Raw genomic sequence first — 16,667 nt, forward strand, 5'->3', positions numbered from 1 at the left:
TTGATAGCCTACATCTGGCTTCAGGTTGCACTACAAATTCATTTTACTTTAACAGTGCAGTGTTAAACTATTTTAATAAATAGAGATTTGAACCTTATTGAAATTTGTTTTGTGTAAATTGTTAATAATTGAGCAATGGGAAAATAATCGCTAATTGAAAAATGAATCGTTAGATTAATCGAAAAATGTATTATTAGATTAGTCGACTAATCGAAAAAATAATCGCTAGATTAATCGTTTAAAAAATAATCGTTTGGGACAGCCCTAGTCAATCAAGACATACAAGTCTCTCTTTCTGATTTTGTGCGTGAGCGCTTTTTCTCTGATTTAAAGGAATAGTTTGGCATTTTGTGTAATACACTCATTTGTTTTCTTGCTGAGAAGGTTGACACCACTGTCTGTATGATAAAAGCTGGTTAGCTTATCTTAGCATTAAGACTGGAAACAGATGGAAATCGAAGCTATTCTGGTATACAGTTTTATTCATGTTATAGAGCTTTTAGTGCTTTTTTCATTCATATGATGCTGTTTATATATCAATTTCTAGGTGAACGCAAGATATTTAGACAGAAAAATATACTGAACACACTAAACACACACACACACACACAGCTGTTTCATTGGAGTACATAGACAACATACAGTAAACACATAAACACTGTTACATATATGCCATTAAAAAACATTAAAGCTATAGTGCGTAGTTTTTGTCGCTCCCATGAGGAATTCTAAGTAATGACTACAACACTGTTGTTGCATCCACATGACACAAGCCTTCCGTAATCACACACGCGCCACCGCCCCTCCTCCACGCAGTTGCTAGTAGCCAAGGAGGACACAGAGGATTAAAAAAACATGATGGACTCTTCAGAAGAGGTAATTATCTTCACTTGAGTTTCTGTGCGCGAAAGTCACCAGATGACAACAATTTCTAAACACAGCCATGCTGAGAAATACAGAGAGAGTTTTGTGAAGCTGATAGACTTAATTAGCTTTGCATTAACTCATTTGGCAATGGCTTGAATGTAATGGACGTTCATTAATATAAAAAAAGTTACACACTAAAGCTTTAAGTTTATTTTGGAAAGGCTCTGCTGTAAAAGTGCTGAATAAAAAAGGATCCTTATTCCACCTTTAATGGAACTGTAAGTTATCACAATCTGGCAGCTGTTCCCATGAATGAGAAAATTCTTATCATAATGACATTCTCAGTGCCAGACCCTGACAGGTACCCTGATGAGCCACAGCATCAGCAACTGTGGCTGTGGTAAACCCAGCGACAAAGATAAGAATTCACCCAGTTTGCCCCGAAACGCTGAGAAGAGATCTATTAGACACAGCGAGACTGCCAGGTTGATTATGTTGTCACTGGACAGGACAGCCTAAAGGCTCTCCTAGGCCCGGTTTTCACACTTACATGCAGTAATCCGATTCCAAGCGGACAGCTGTAAATATAAGTGTGACTGCACCCCAAATGCATCAGGGAGATGCTGGGATTTGATCACTACAGTCACATTTGGAGGTGACATGACTGCATAAAAACAAAAAATCCCTGCTGGGTTTGCAAAGGATTTGGGATTGATCCAAACACTGAAAATATTCCAAATGTAAAGTTATAAAAGGAGGATAGCTCCCCTGTTGCTACAGTTCTTAACACTTGCCCCATCCTACATGTCACGCGAACAGTTACTGTTGTTATTCAAGACAGTACAGCAACAGCAAAAGTACAGCAAGTGGGAGTTCAACAGCTAGTGGGGAGGTTCTTGAGAAACCTCCAAATTGATGCAATAAATACATTTTTATGGCCTCATAGCACAAAATGATAATAACAGATCTCCAAGGGACTGGGCAGAGTAATCTGCCGTGACAGTTTCTGAGCTATACGTTTTGAGAAAGATGAACAGAGTAAATGTATTACCTGACTTTTTTAAACAAAGTACTGCATAGACACATTGCAGTTGCAAAACCTCTCAAAGGGGCTCTAACAATTCATCTTCGAAACAATATCTGGAAATAGCTATGTAAAAGGTTAAATTCAAAAAAGCTTTTTCAAGAGGGAACACTGCATCATGCCAACAATTACTTGCTTTGCAGTAGGAATGCTCTGATCTGACCGGCCAGATTTGGATCAGCAGATACTGAACTTATTCAGGCCACGATGTGAATGATCCATATTACATACAGTTTCTTTGACTATGAAATTTTAAAATTGTGGCTTCTCTCACAGTTACATTTACAGTAGGCAGTCATGGTGGCCCACCGACTTAGATTTTAGTACCTAAGAAATCCCTGGCCTCATTTTACCTTAAAAATACAATGGTCTGGTCTTGGATTAGTACTTTGTTTTGCCAGATACTCTAAGTTTAGTTACTGGACAAGGTATTGGGAGAGAAAATGTTGGATCAGAGCATCACTACTAGATTTCTTGCCTTGAGTATTAATTTTTTTAAAGACCAAAACACCCAACTTACATGAAAGTCTACCTGCTCAACCATAAAATGATCAAGTGTAACAAGATATTTGGGCTAAAGCCCTGCGACACAGTGATTTATTACCTCTTCACTAGACTAAACTCTATACAAAAGACATGTCTGCATTGTAAAAATATGACTATAGTTTTGTATCTTATTTACAGAAAACTGTATTTTGTTATTACAGTCCCCACTGCTGAACAACAGAAGTTAATCTCTTTTTATTAAAAAATAAATAAATAATGTGTCTATATAATTAGGGCCATTAATGTAATTTAGAGAAGGGGATCACAGAATAATCACTGACCCTCATATTTCACAGTAAACATGAGTACATTTTATTATCAGTGAGACCAACTCCATCTTTTACCAAATGTTTTGGACCTATTTTGGCATGAGCCTTCATCAATGAATCATACACAAGACATCTGGCCAAGTTTTTATACACTGAACAGTTCCATGTAGCAAATGAGCTGTATGAGCCCTGCATGTGTATACCTCCTCATGAAAACACACCAGCAGTCAGCAACAACAGTGCAACAAAATCAGACATCACACCTGGGAGTAAAGGGTCATAAATGGCTATATTTTGTTATGGTCAGTTTTTTTGTGTGATGTGGTTTCTCCTTGTCACAGTTAGCCACTTCAGCACTTTGGCTCTGCTGGCAGGCTTTGGCAGCGATGCCCTGTAAGACGACACGGACAGGGGACAGGAGGGGAACGGAGATCTGGGTGAAAGCTAAGCAGTGTCGCTCACCTTGGGCAACTGCTGAGCCTGCCAGGCCGGGCCAGGCCAGGTTGCCATGGCAACAGCAAAACAGCCAGGGCATCCGAGAATAACTGAATACTTTTATTTAACAGGCCAAAACCCAGCTTTACTGTCCGAGAAAATTGAGCAGTTCATGTTGTAAATGACACTGATGGTGTTTACAGTCCGTGCTTTGCTTTCCAACAGTAATCTGATGTTAACCTGATTAACTCAATATGTTAAGGTGTTTGGCATATTCAGTGTAACTATGGACATAACCACTTAAGATAGGAAGTTGATCCACAAAAAAATGTGTCATACTGCCTTTATGTGTTAAGATGATGAAGAACTAATTTTTTTCCGATTGTTCTGACACCGCACGAATGCAGCACAAACGCCCTGCAATCTTGCAATGTTAAAGAAAGTGAAAATAATTTGTGTATCCGCATGTACTTCGGATTCGCTCCAAAATGTAATGGATTCTTCCCTGGCCCATGCTACACCCTTCCACCAAGTTTCATGAAAATTGGGCAAGTAGTTTTTCCGTAATCCTACTGACAGACAGACAATCAAACAAACAAACAAATAAACAAACCTGAAAACATAACCTCTTTGGCAGAGGGAATAAATAGAAATAATAACAATTATCACAGGCATAGATAATGATATCATGTGGTTTAATAATTCATAACTTTTTTATGAACAAATAGACAACAAATGCAAAGAAAGTTTTTAGAAAATGAGAAGAATGAATCCAGAGAGCAGTGGCTGTGAACTGCACTACCTACAGGTTTAGCATGGGCGTATAAGCAGCAAAAAAACTCCATTGCCTTTGAATTATGAGTGTATTATATTATCTACACCGCAGTCTGCTATGACTCCAGGGAGCGAAGGAGAAGGAGGAATAAACAGTGAGACAATATTGTTTGAACAGTGCTTCACGGACAGCTGAGCACATAGCAAGACAAACTGATGTGAAAGCCGGCAAACAATGTGGAGTTCACATGCAGAAAGTGTAGCTGACATCATAAATCCAGCACACAGGCATAAACATCTGTGCTGGTAGCTCGTCAGCTTTCGTTTGTGGTGGTCGTCAACATCGCCATCTGTTTCAGTAAAGACTAAACTGTTCTTTCAAAAGAAGAATAAAAGAGTTAGCTGAGTTGTACGCTCGGTGTGGAACATTCCCTAATGGGCTGTGCTTGACTGAAGAGGCAGAAATCACACACACACACACACACACACACACACACACACACACACACACACACACACACACACACACACACACACACACACACACACACACACACACACACACACACACAAAACAGGGTTATTGTACCTGGTGTCAGCAGTGCACCTGCCAGGCTTCATTGCGGACCTACGGCATATGGCAGGGATGAGTCCCAAAGTGTGTGTGTGTGTGTGTGTGTGTTCTTGTTTAACTATATTCGTGGGTTCCAAAAACCGGGAGTCAAGTATACAAAATGCTGGACCCCACAACTTTAAAGGGCTGGGGTTAAGACTTGGTTTAGGATTAGGGATAGAATTAGGTTATGGTTAGGGTTAGGGTTAGGGTAAGGGTTAAGGTTAGGCATTTAGTTGCGATGGTTAAGGTTAGGGTAAGGGGCTAGGGAATGCAACATGTCAATGACGGGTCCCCACAAAGATAGTCCACAAAACCTGTGTGTGTGTGTGTGTGTGTGTGTGTGTGTGTGTGTGTGTGTGTGTGTGTGTGTGTCAGGATCTTACTCAGTGAACATTCCCATGGTGACTTTAAGCTCTGTGACAAAAAACAGACCTTTTACATTTTTGTGCTCCACAGGTCCCACGAACCTTTGAGCCGTCACTAGACAACAGAAAAACAACAGACCTACAAGTCTGTTACACACTCATTTGCACACACACAAGCCCCCAGGTGTTTTTGTGATGGGTCACTCACACGTCACTCTGTCAACGGTTCTGTAACTATAACCTGTGGGAAGGTATTACAGTTTCAGCCATAAGGAATGAATGGACCTGCACTGTGTCTTTGATTCCCAGAGGATCACAGCGACGGACTGAAATAGGAAGCTGGAAGCAGTTTAACAGTGCTGGTTGACTGGTAAGTTAGAGGTAGGTAAGACATTCTTCAACTTACCCTGAACAAAGGTAGTCCTGCTGCCATGTGCAGACCCAAAATAAACAACCTTATGATACACTCTGGCAATATGTCCACAATGAAGGTGTCAATATGCTAAAACTTTGTCATTTGTTGGATGGTCAAACAGCATCGGAAACCCCCAAACACATTTTGACGTTTGAATTGGGGAGACTTTACGAATCAACAATACGGCAATCACTTTCACTTCATGCAGTGATTGGCCAGGTATGCAGAGGTGAGAATGTAGACAGGGTTAAGCTTAAGAGGGTTTTCCTCTTAAGCTGTTGTTCATTCTTCACACAACTACTTTGCCGCTTTTCGTGTGTCCAACACTACGAATGCTTTAAAGGAAAGACTGTCCAAAAGTGGAGTGTGCACCGTTATTCCCTTATTTCAACGGTTATCGCATTTCGCCACTCTCTATGAAGGCAGGCTTTTAAACCCACCTTTAAGTTTGGACGTTTGGAACATCTATAAACACTTTCCCTTCCGTCGGGTTGAACAAATTGTACAAATGAGTTTGTTTTGAGCATAAAAATGTGTGGATGGTAAAAATAAGCTATTGGCAAACAATGTAGTATGCTTGGGGGAATTATTGGAATTGTTGGGTCTTTGTAAATTATAGTGTGGTCTTGACCTACTCTATCTGTAAAGTGTCTTGAGATAACTCTTGTTATGAATTGATACTATAAATGAATTGAATTGAATTGAAAATTGAAATTCAACATTGTCTTGGGCTGTATAGCAGAAACACTTCACACAGCTGATCGCACAGTACACTTGTCTTTAAACTGTATCTATTTTGTAAGGTGACTTTGTTCTCATTAAACAGTGATTTGGGTGTGCCAGCACAGGAATTACTGTTCACTTGGTTAACAGGTAATCAAATCACTATTTCATACTCGTTTTGCTGTCTGGCAATAAAAAACAGAAAAACACACAAATGCAGATACAGAGCAGCAGAGGACAGGGCAGAGGTTTGGAAAAGACCTGGAAACACTGGTGTAGGTGCAAATAGTTTTCACACAAAAACAGCTTCTTCTGTGTAAGCCAGCCTCTTTAACTGGTTTGGCTTAACAAGGAACAGAACAATAAGGCATCAATAAGTTTGTTTAGCTGTAATGACTGAAACATGATACGCTTCCAAACAAAAGTAGGTTACAGCCAGCAGTGACACAGACGCACACTGAATTCACAACAACACAACATGTAACCTCAATGAAAAACACTCCTTGATCAAACCCTAATTTGATGTTTTTGTTTTTTTGTGCCGTTATTATACAACTGATGAACACTAGTGTGTGGTGAACCATAAACAGAGCTAATGAAAAGAGATGAGATGAAAGCATCAATGAGCAGACTGAGACTGAAGCCTCTTCACATCTGCAGTGTCATCCACTTAACTCTGATGGGGACTTCAGAACAAAAAGATGTGAGACAGAGAGAACGAGAGGTAGAGGTAATAAGTGACAAGGAGATGAAAGAGAAGATCGAAAGCAGACAAATCAGGGCTAATTTGTGTAGGAGCCAAATCCCAATTCCCACTCACACTGGTCCTAAAAGGCAGCAGGCATACCCAGCATCCACCACATGCTTGTTCAGCGGGGATTGTGTGCTGTCACTTTAACTGCCCTCCCTTGACCTCTAGTAATGGATTTACATTTTTAGGCCTGGTGAGTACAAACATACTGTATGTACACCCACATACACACACAGAGCATATGGAGCTTGCCAGATCACTGAGCCGTTCAACTATCAAAAGAGACACTTCGATTTCATGCCACCGCTGCCATGGGTTTGCACACTGTAGCCAATTACGGGTAAACGGGACATCTTCTTTCTCCCATTTACAGATCGACAGGCACAGCAGCTATTTTTACCTCTGCATAAAAGCAGAAACTGTTTTCATACTTTGCCAACTGGAACTGTGCCTTTCATTAAGGAAATCTATTTAGAGCCGAGTAGAGGAGAGAGGCAGAGGAGCAGGGAAAGATGAGCTCTGATTAAATCTTCCAATGAAAATGTTTGAGGATCTGTCTGTTATTTCATCACATCACAGCTTTTTAATAGAATGGGGCGGGGCGCAGTTTGCTGCCTTTATTTACTTTAACGATTCTGAATCAAGACAACACACTTCAATATCACCACAAAACGTTTGTCGTTGAGTTATTTCCAAGACTAGACGAGCTGGTGTCAATCACTGCTGTAGAGTTAGATGAGCAGGTCAGCAGACTGTGACCCCACCATCTGTGTGTGTGTCAAAGGCAATTAGCTTGATAAGCACATCAGTATGCCAAAGACATACTGTATGGGAAAAAGAGAAAAAGAGAAATCTACACACTATGAAGGAAAGGAACCCAAGAAGAGGCCAACACCTACTCAAAAATACTAACTTAACAGCTGCAGCTATAGTCTTTACTATTGTTGCCAGACTGATTGCTGTTATGATCTCATTGTCTACACACCCTTTTGCTTTTAATTTAGGTAAAACTGACAGGGCGCGACGAGTCATGCTATACCTGCATGCACTGGTAAACGCAGCTGAGGGCTCCTTATCCATTAAGTGCCTGTTACCTGGGTGGTGGATCATTCACTGAAGTGTACTTAAAAAAAAAAAAAAAAAGAGCGAGAAGCTGAGAAGGATGCCAGCTGTGTCGTGCACGTGACAGTGAAGCGAGACAGAACTGCGAGACAAAAAGACGTTTAATAATGACCATCCTTTTCTCTCAGGCATGGCCACTGAATGTCTAACTATTCATTGAAATATACGACAGAAACACGTGTCCCACTGGGAACAGGGGGCTTCCCCAACACTGAATTTCTGCTTGTTATAATAAAAAAAATTTGGCGGGGGTTTGGGCGATAGGACAGCTGAAGACAGGAAAGGGGGGAGAGAGGGGGGAATGACATACAGCAAAGGGCAATTGGAATTGAACCCGCGGCCACTGCGGCAAGGACATAGCCTCTGTACACAGGGCGCAAGCTCAACCAGGTGAGCTATCCAGGCGCCCCCTGCTTGTTTTAATTAATGACATGAGCTGGGCTATTCTAACTGAACTAACTGTCACTACTTTAGTTAAGAAGTGATGGGGATATGACCATAAATCATGTACATATATGGCTAAAACAGTGCTTTTAACTACAACAGTATGCACACAGAGTAAGTCCCTCTGGCTAGACGACATTCCTGAAATATCTAAAAGACTTTTATTTGTGGGTTAGAGTGAGGAGTTTTAGGATTATAACTCGCATTTAGAGGTTTTTTTATGCCACCAAGCAAGCAATGAAGGGGGAAAGTATGCAGCCATGTGAAAGTGTTTAATCACTAAGCTCCTGCAAGGACACACACATGGCATTACTGACACAAAGCCTGAATCAAAGAATTTTACTGTTCACCGGTATGGTTTTAGTCACCTACCACAACAAGAGACACATTTCTGCAAGAGCGCAGTGAAGAGCCATCTGAGTAAAACAAAAACATGTTTCTATTGCACATATATACAGGTGCCCTATAATACTAAGCTATTAAAATAATAATTGTTTACATATTCATATATCATCATGTTTTAATGTCAAACATACACGTGGAAGGCACAGTGAATTCATAAGCTTACCTGTATCTGTGGATGGCTACCATAGTGGCTACCTTATCTATAGGCCAGTAAGCCTATCATGTCAATTCTGTCAGTTCTGTATATATATAAATATATATATATATGTGTGTGTGTGTGTGTGTGTGTGTGTGTGTGTGTGTGTGTGTGTGTGTGTGTGTCTAAAGGACAAAGAAAGGCTGGGACACTTTGATTATGAGAGAGAGAGAGAGAGAGAGAGAGAGAGGGCAATGTACCTGCTATCCTCTAACAACATCTCATCTCCTTCATTAGACTGTCTCTGTCTGTGTTCCGTACTCATGTTTGTTTCAGGCGATGGGGACCATGAATCAAAGCATTCTGAGGTTTGCTCTCTTACTTCCTGCACGCAGAGGAGGAAAGCACTTACACAGCAACAAAATCCTCTCCAGGGAAAGGAGAGAGGAGTGAAGGGGAAAGCGAACGGAGCGACGCAGCACTTCCAGCCCCCGACGGTCTGAAACCCAGAAACTGATAGCCGTATGTACCGAGTTCACATGGGAGCTGGTAAAAATGATATGATGGGGAAGGTTTTGTACACAGCCCAAACTGTGTTAAAGAAGACAGAGAAAAGTTGTAGCTCAAAAATAAAAGCATGAGTGAGAGAAGATGATCCTGTCTTTTCTCTGCTGTGTAAACATCCCTGATGGGATAGACAGAAATGAATGTGCTCTGCATTTAACAAGGCAGGGTCGCCAGAATTGATTAACACAGTAGATGCATCATTGTCATCATCTCTGAAAATATTATTTTGCCGATGCATTACACACACTGGAACATTTTATTAAGTCTCCCTCCACTCAAAACTTTGTTTTTATTTAAGTTTATGTCACCTAAAATGTCTGACCTTGACCATAATAAGTTGTATCTGTGCAAAGTTTGTCACTAGAAAGTTGTTTTCGGGGGCAACCTCCAGCTCACCTGGTAGAGTGTGCGCCCCATTCAGGCTGAGTCCTTGGCAGCGGCCAGGGTTCAAATCCGACCTGCGGCCCTTTGCTGCGTGTCATCCCCTCTTTTTCTTCCCCCTTTCCTGTCTATTAACTATCACTGTCTAATTAAAAGAAATCTATAAAAAGAAAGGCATTTTCACATTCTTCTGCTGAACAGAGAGATGTCTATGCACTATTCACTTAAATCTGAGATTCAAACGTATCACAGGCAAGTTTGATTAGGTACGTCACTAATGCAAAAGCCAGCAAGGAAAGCTGAAACCTCCAGCGCATAGCGGACTGTCAGTCAGAGCGAAAACACACTGTCACCATTGCTGTCAGTCACTGCCAGTTACAAGCTAACAAAAAAATAAAAGATGCTGACCACACTTACCATTCTGATACATCTGCTATTAGCCAATTTTGGTGGACAACAGAGTCTTCATCTAAGTCTGGATCTGACTGACCCCTGGTTCAGACAGGACACTAAAACTATAGTTGCAGCCATCGCCATGTGTGTCTTAAATGCAGAGCCAAATGCAGTCCATGCAGCCTAAACAGTGTCATTCTTGATATTTGTAAATGTGTTATTTTACATCTTCCCTCTCATAATGCTGTGAAATAAACTGAACTATGTATAAACTGGACATGCAGAGAGGCACAGTGTGTATATTTGCATTTGACAAATAAAAGCTTAGACATCACTCTGTTTTCAAGCAGACTCTTTTGTCTCTCATGCAGTGACACAGGTTGCCAGACTGTGTCGCTTCACAGAAGCTAGGGGTCTCAGAGGTCAGCCCTTGACAAATGGATCAACTCATTGTGAGAAGAAAGGAGGAAAAAAGAATAAAAGAGTGAAAGGACATTTGTTGCTGCAAGACTGGGCAATGACCTTCCCATTAAGGCGAACCCACGTTTTTTTAGACCAATGTCCACTTGAGGAAATTCAAAGCTGTGCCACACGCATATTACAGCGGATTGAGAGGCCCACTTACTGCCTGTAAATAGAATATGCTCCATCACTAATACACCCACACACCACCCCCCCCCCCACCACAGCTAGCCTTTACCGTAATCCCATGGGACCTCAGTCTCCCCCTGAAAGAGTGAGCATGACACAAGCCTCTGACTCAACCCTAAACATCCTCGCTAACCCCCTGCACACACAGTCACATGCATACAATTTTCCCCTGAGAAAGTAGGGGGCACCAGGTCGGGCAGGTGCTGCAGCGCCCCACAGAGTGGTGGCCGTGCGTGTATAAGTGTGTGTGTGATAGTAAGGGGCCCGTTTGCCGTCTGTCAGTCCAACATTCTGCATGCATGATCAGTGTTTCTCTTCTCCTGGGGTTTATTGGCTCTATTAATGTGTGTGTGTGTGTGTGTGTGTGTGTGTGTGTGTGTGTGTGTGTGTGTGTGTGTGTGTGTGTGTGTGTGTGTGTGTGTGTGTGTGTTTCTTACAATATCGGTCTGACTGATGGATCAATGCATCTAGGATTATGTATCACCCTAATTGCATTATCAGGGTCAATGTAAGCAGACGACACACCCACCACCCCCGGTTTGCTCCACTCCTGTGGTGCTCTAGCCTCTGGTGGAGTTTGGGTTGACAAAGCCCTGGCCTGGTTACATGTTATGCCGTGATTGTTACCCAGCAGGCAAGGATTTAAAGCTGCACTAGGCAAAATTTTGATCTAAAAATACATTTGTCTAATCAGCCTAAATCACAAACTGGGGCTATAGGAGAGAAGACTGAGCCATCTTCAATAGCTGAGACCTAGAAGTTTCACCTCAGTTAGCCAAATTAAATACTAGTGATGGGTATGTTTACCCACAGAAAGAGACAAATCTAATTGAAACAGTGATACAAAAACTATAGACAGCAGTGAGTGAGCACTCGAAAAATAGCTGTATTCAGCAGAATGAGAAGCAGAATTAAGATGCTTTAAACAGCAACGAAAGCAAACACGAGCAAGCTGTGTGAAGTTTAACATCATGATACATGAGTTATGGTTGATGGTTTAAGACACTTCCATAAGTGATAAAGCCAGTGTTACAGCATAATTACAATGCCAAGGCCATGCTACATGGACAGAATCTGTAAAAATCACAGTATTGAAAGTAAATTATAGGCATATTACACTAAAGCTCTAAATTTAGAGTTTTTTCACATTAAAAAGTAACTTCATCCTGTTTCCAATGATACTTGCAATATGGCGTCTCGCTTCATCCAAAATCGTCCCCTTGTTTCATGACCTTTAGGCAGGACAATGCAGTGTTTCATCTGGTCTATACATCTGTGTTGCTTCAAGCTAATAACACAGGTTTAGTCAGGTCACCTACAGTTCACACACAGATAAGCGCCTTCGAGACAACACTCCTCCACAATGAGTAAACCATGCATATGGTGAGAGATTCAAGCCACTGTAGCTTGCAATACATACCTTGTCAAACAGAGACTTCCATTGCTGAGAAAAGGAAAGGGAGAAAAAAAAGAGCAAGGTAAGGAGTGAGTGAGAGGAGGAGATAGAAAAAAAAATATCTCAGAAACAGGTGCTGGAGTGGAGAGGAGCACCTGTTTGGAAATGATGAGTCTTGGCCATATGACTTCTCTCCTCTCTATGCACAATTGCCGCCTTAAAATCACATGCTGTTATTATCTGATCATTGTGTTCAATGAGCCACAGCAAAAGATAATAAGGTAGGCTACCAAAGTGTGGATCATTATGTGTAAGGAGTTTCTTATTGTAGGCTATTTGAATGTTTAAGACAACTAATGGAGCAAGAGTGGTGTGTGTGTGTGTGTGTGTGTGTGTGTGTGTGTGTGTGTGTGTGTGTGTGTGTGTGTGTGTGTATGTGTGTGTGTGTGTCAAAATCATATTCCTAGAAAGGATGTGTGCTTTGTGTCTATGGTGGATACTCTCATTGGTATTTTAAATCACATCTGCTACCACTGTAACATTCCCAAGTTATGACATGACATTTGATTTAGATAAATAACCATCTAAAATGTATTTTAGGCTCATGCTATGGTATGCTGCCTCATGAAATTAAATGTAGGCTAATGCATGAATTTGCTCCAGTGCAAAGGAAAGTGGAGGTCCTTCTGCGTGATTGTTAAAACGTAAAAGAGTAACAGTGTTCATATGTGCACTTGAGGTCTCTCTGTACTGCGTGCAGACTTACGTCCTCTGGAGCCACTGGGAGGACGTCGGTGCTTTCCAAAACCTCGATCTCCTCGCCCTCCGCGTTTGACGCAACCGCCGGAGAGGCGTTCACAGGCGCCTCCCGGGTTCCTCCCGTCATCCTCGGACTGCTCTTCTCCATACAACCGCGGAGAGCAGCGACTCAGTCCTCAGGAATCACTCCACATAGTTTACAATCCAATTTCGCTCCCCTTTGTGCGTTAGCAACAACAGAAGATAAGAAAGCAGAGCACCATGCTCGCCTTCGCATCCCTTCCAGTTTGACTGTGGACAGTCGGATTAGTTAGTCCAGGTGGAATGATAGAGACACCTATAAATTAAAGACGTAGGATACTTTTTTTTAATTTACACTCAGTTACTCCAGTTATTCCCAGAGCACTTCCACATAGACCGGGCAAACAAATCTTCATCCGCAGAGGAAAAGTTGATTTGGTAATAGTTTAGTGATAAGTTCTGGGCTGTCCCTTTGCGATGTCACACCACCGTCCGCCACATCGTTAGTCAGCAGTGACAGAGGTTTGCAGCGCTGGAGAGAAGCCTGGATTTCGCCCGCCACGGACAGAGGCAGCGGTCCAAGATTGTGAAGCAGGGGACGCACATTTGCAGAGTCTTCTCACTTTGAGAGATGCGACGCAGCGGCGACAGAGCGCAGATCCATCTGAAAGAAATAATGACATCACCAAACACTGACAACAACATGAAACATAGGGCAGCAGAGATGACAAACCGGACTGGTTGACACACAAGTCTTATATGGCTGCTCCATTCAGGGGAGCCGGTGAAACTCGACTTAAACAGCGTGGGCACTGCCACATGGTAGAATCAAGAGAAAAGAAGTCCAAAAGCAAGTGCCCAATTTTTTGGTGCGTCATGATACCTGGCAAGCTGCTTTCTGGCCGGTCTGCGGCGCAGCACGGGGACAGCCGTCTGCTTTGTCCGCCGCGTGCCGACGGGAAGCCTCAAAGAGGGGGAGTGGCACCCCGACCGCCTACGTTGGGGTTGGCTCAGCTCCAGGAGACGCCGGGACTCTACTCCAGCCGCATGCGTCCCTGCTCCAGGCACACACACACACACACACACACACACACACACACACACACACACACACACACACACACACACACACACACACACACACACACACACACACACACACACACACAGAGCGATGGAAAGAGAGGGTGGGGGCGAAGAGAGGGGAGGCAGGGAGAGATCTGACCGGCGCTGAGGAGGGATCACCAGCCACTCTCGCTCAGGGGTTTCAAGGAACTCCGCGGCTCCCTGGCTGAACTGCTGGCCGTCACTGGCTCATAGGTTGTAGGTCGTTTGTGCATGCTGTTGAAATGTAGTAGCCTAGTTGTAGGCTATAATTAACTAAATAACTACTATAAGTAACTGACGACACCAGTCCAATATTCAATACTGTAACCCTATCAGGTAGACTACTTCTTTTTTTTTTTTTTAATAAGGAACCGTTTAGGGTTTACTAATGCTTTACAGAACAGTTAGACGCCATTCACCACACAATCCCCATTGGTTTATCTTTCTGGTTGTTATAAATGTTGGTTATCCATTAATAAAGAAACATCCGTTTCTCACTTTCTAATAAGCTATCATGTTCAAACAATTTAATTAAATCACTAAATATGTTTGTTTTTTTATAATTCATAAAATCTTCAGTTATAATGTAACTGAAGATTGTTAACTAACCTAATAAAGGATTTAGTCCTATTACTGATAAATGGTCTCATGGTCCATGGGAGTGGTCTTCCTAACAAATGAAAAAGCTACAACGACCAACGACAGTGTGAAGGAAGATAGTCAAAAGGATCAGTTACAACCTAAATGCTTAATAGATGGTGCATTATAAGAAAGTGGGCAAAAAAGGGACAATATTGTTTTTTTCTTTAGAAATTTCTCAACAGGGTTCATTCACATGCAATCTCATCTCATGTTACAAATACTAATTCATCGTGTCCCACAAAAACAGCACACAGTTGAATTGCTCAAAGGCTCAGAAAGAAGGGATTGTCCAAGGTTGTAAATTCCAGGTTGTTTGAGGGAATATAAACCGTCCATTTCAAGTCTGCTGCTACAATCACCCAAATGATCGGGCCCCATTTCAGACAAACACCTGCCTATTACCTACAGAGACATCAAACAAAACTAATAGTGGGGTGGAAGCCTTGTGAGAAGAAATTATGTGATGGCGGTGGTGTCTGCAGTGTGCAGGTTGATCAGTATCCTTAGTGAAACTCCCCCAGGGGCTAAAAACACCAAACACTGTACGGTATGTGATAGAATTGCCATGGAAACAATATGATAAAAGTGGATATTTTTAACCCTAGGGGTCTTTTTCCAACTCCTACACAGCATTGTTGGGTTAAAGTTGGAGTCTGATATGTTGTTTAGAAAAGACTCAAGAGCCATTCTGTATCCGTGGGCAGAGATTCGCAAATCTGTATTTTCACACGATCTTTCGTGGATGGGAAATTATTATGGCCAGACAAATTCCAACAGCATCAAAATAATTTACTTTGACCTCTCATATATTCTGTGCAGACAATGCCAGTACATGGATACGGTAAGACTTAATTAATCCTGAAGGAAATTGCTGTGTAGCAGTTGCAATACAAAATGGTAAGAGTGCAAATATAAAACTCTAAGATAAAAGAATCCCAAATATATACAATGCCAAAATCAGGTTACCAGTATGGATCATAAAAATATAAACAGGTTACCGGTAGGGATCAGTCCAGGTGGGGTTGCATATGTACAGTATCAGATCTGTGTGAGAATACATGGTTAATACAGAATCATGACTATGTCCATGATATTGCACTTAATGTGGACATAATGGAACATAATGTGCAATAATGGGTTATTGCACATTAGGTCCGTTCGTCAGGTGTAAGGAATTAAATTGTGATGATAAAAATCCGATGTAGCCTATGACAGATAACAATCCGGAGAGAAAAGGAAGGAGAAAGAGATATTGTCTGTTGGGATTTGCATAACATGATGTAATGTATATCTTATTTGCATAAACTTATAACCTAATCAGAATCTACATCTTCAATATTACCAGATCTATTTTTTTCAACTGTTGCTGGAAAACCAGAAATAAAATCCTTCATAGGACATAAAATAAATGACAGGGTGTAACGGCAATAAACAAGAGAGAGAAAGAATAATAACACTGCAAAGATGAACTAGGTAGATACATCAATTAATAAATACACTATGCCACAGTCTCTCTAGGACAGATTATATTCCATCTTTCATATCAACCAAAGAGTGAGGGGAATTATTGTCATGTTAGCTACAGGCACCAGTGGGAATTTCCATTAAAAGCAGCTAATTGGACAAAATAAGCCTTGTAGTGGCTGCTTTCACAACTCATGTGCTAACATCATCTGAGGAGCTGTGACATGAGAGGCAGATGAGGGAAGGGAGTGTGAACAGAAAGAAGCGAAAGAGACAAGATATACAGCAAGAAAAACACCTGCTATGTGGGAGAATTTAGCTCATGTATAAATTA

At 41.7% G+C, this 16,667-nt stretch overlaps 1 protein-coding gene across 3 annotated transcripts in view; it reads right to left on the bottom strand.

Annotated features, from left to right (window-relative positions):
• rhbdl3 (rhomboid, veinlet-like 3 (Drosophila)) overlaps positions 1-14,465 on the bottom strand; it is a 63,029-nt gene extending 48,564 nt beyond the window's left edge. The window contains exons 1-3 of one of the 3 annotated variants that reach the window (XM_039782428.1): positions 14,004-14,465; positions 13,107-13,784; positions 12,365-12,388 (exon numbers count right to left, since the gene is read on the bottom strand). In XM_039782428.1, the coding sequence (XP_039638362.1) occupies positions 12,365-12,388; positions 13,107-13,247 (165 nt within the window). In that variant the 5' untranslated portion in view covers positions 13,248-13,784; positions 14,004-14,465. Of the gene's footprint in view, positions 1-12,364; positions 12,389-13,106; positions 13,984-14,003 lie in introns of those variants that run through there. The other 2 variants (XM_039782593.1, XM_039782509.1) reach the window with 2 other exon arrangements.
• Between the last annotated feature and the right edge of the window lie 2,202 nt (positions 14,466-16,667).

This window comes from Perca fluviatilis, chromosome 1, assembly GCF_010015445.1.
Source record: "Perca fluviatilis chromosome 1, GENO_Pfluv_1.0, whole genome shotgun sequence".
Lineage (NCBI taxonomy): Eukaryota > Metazoa > Chordata > Actinopteri > Perciformes > Percidae > Perca > Perca fluviatilis.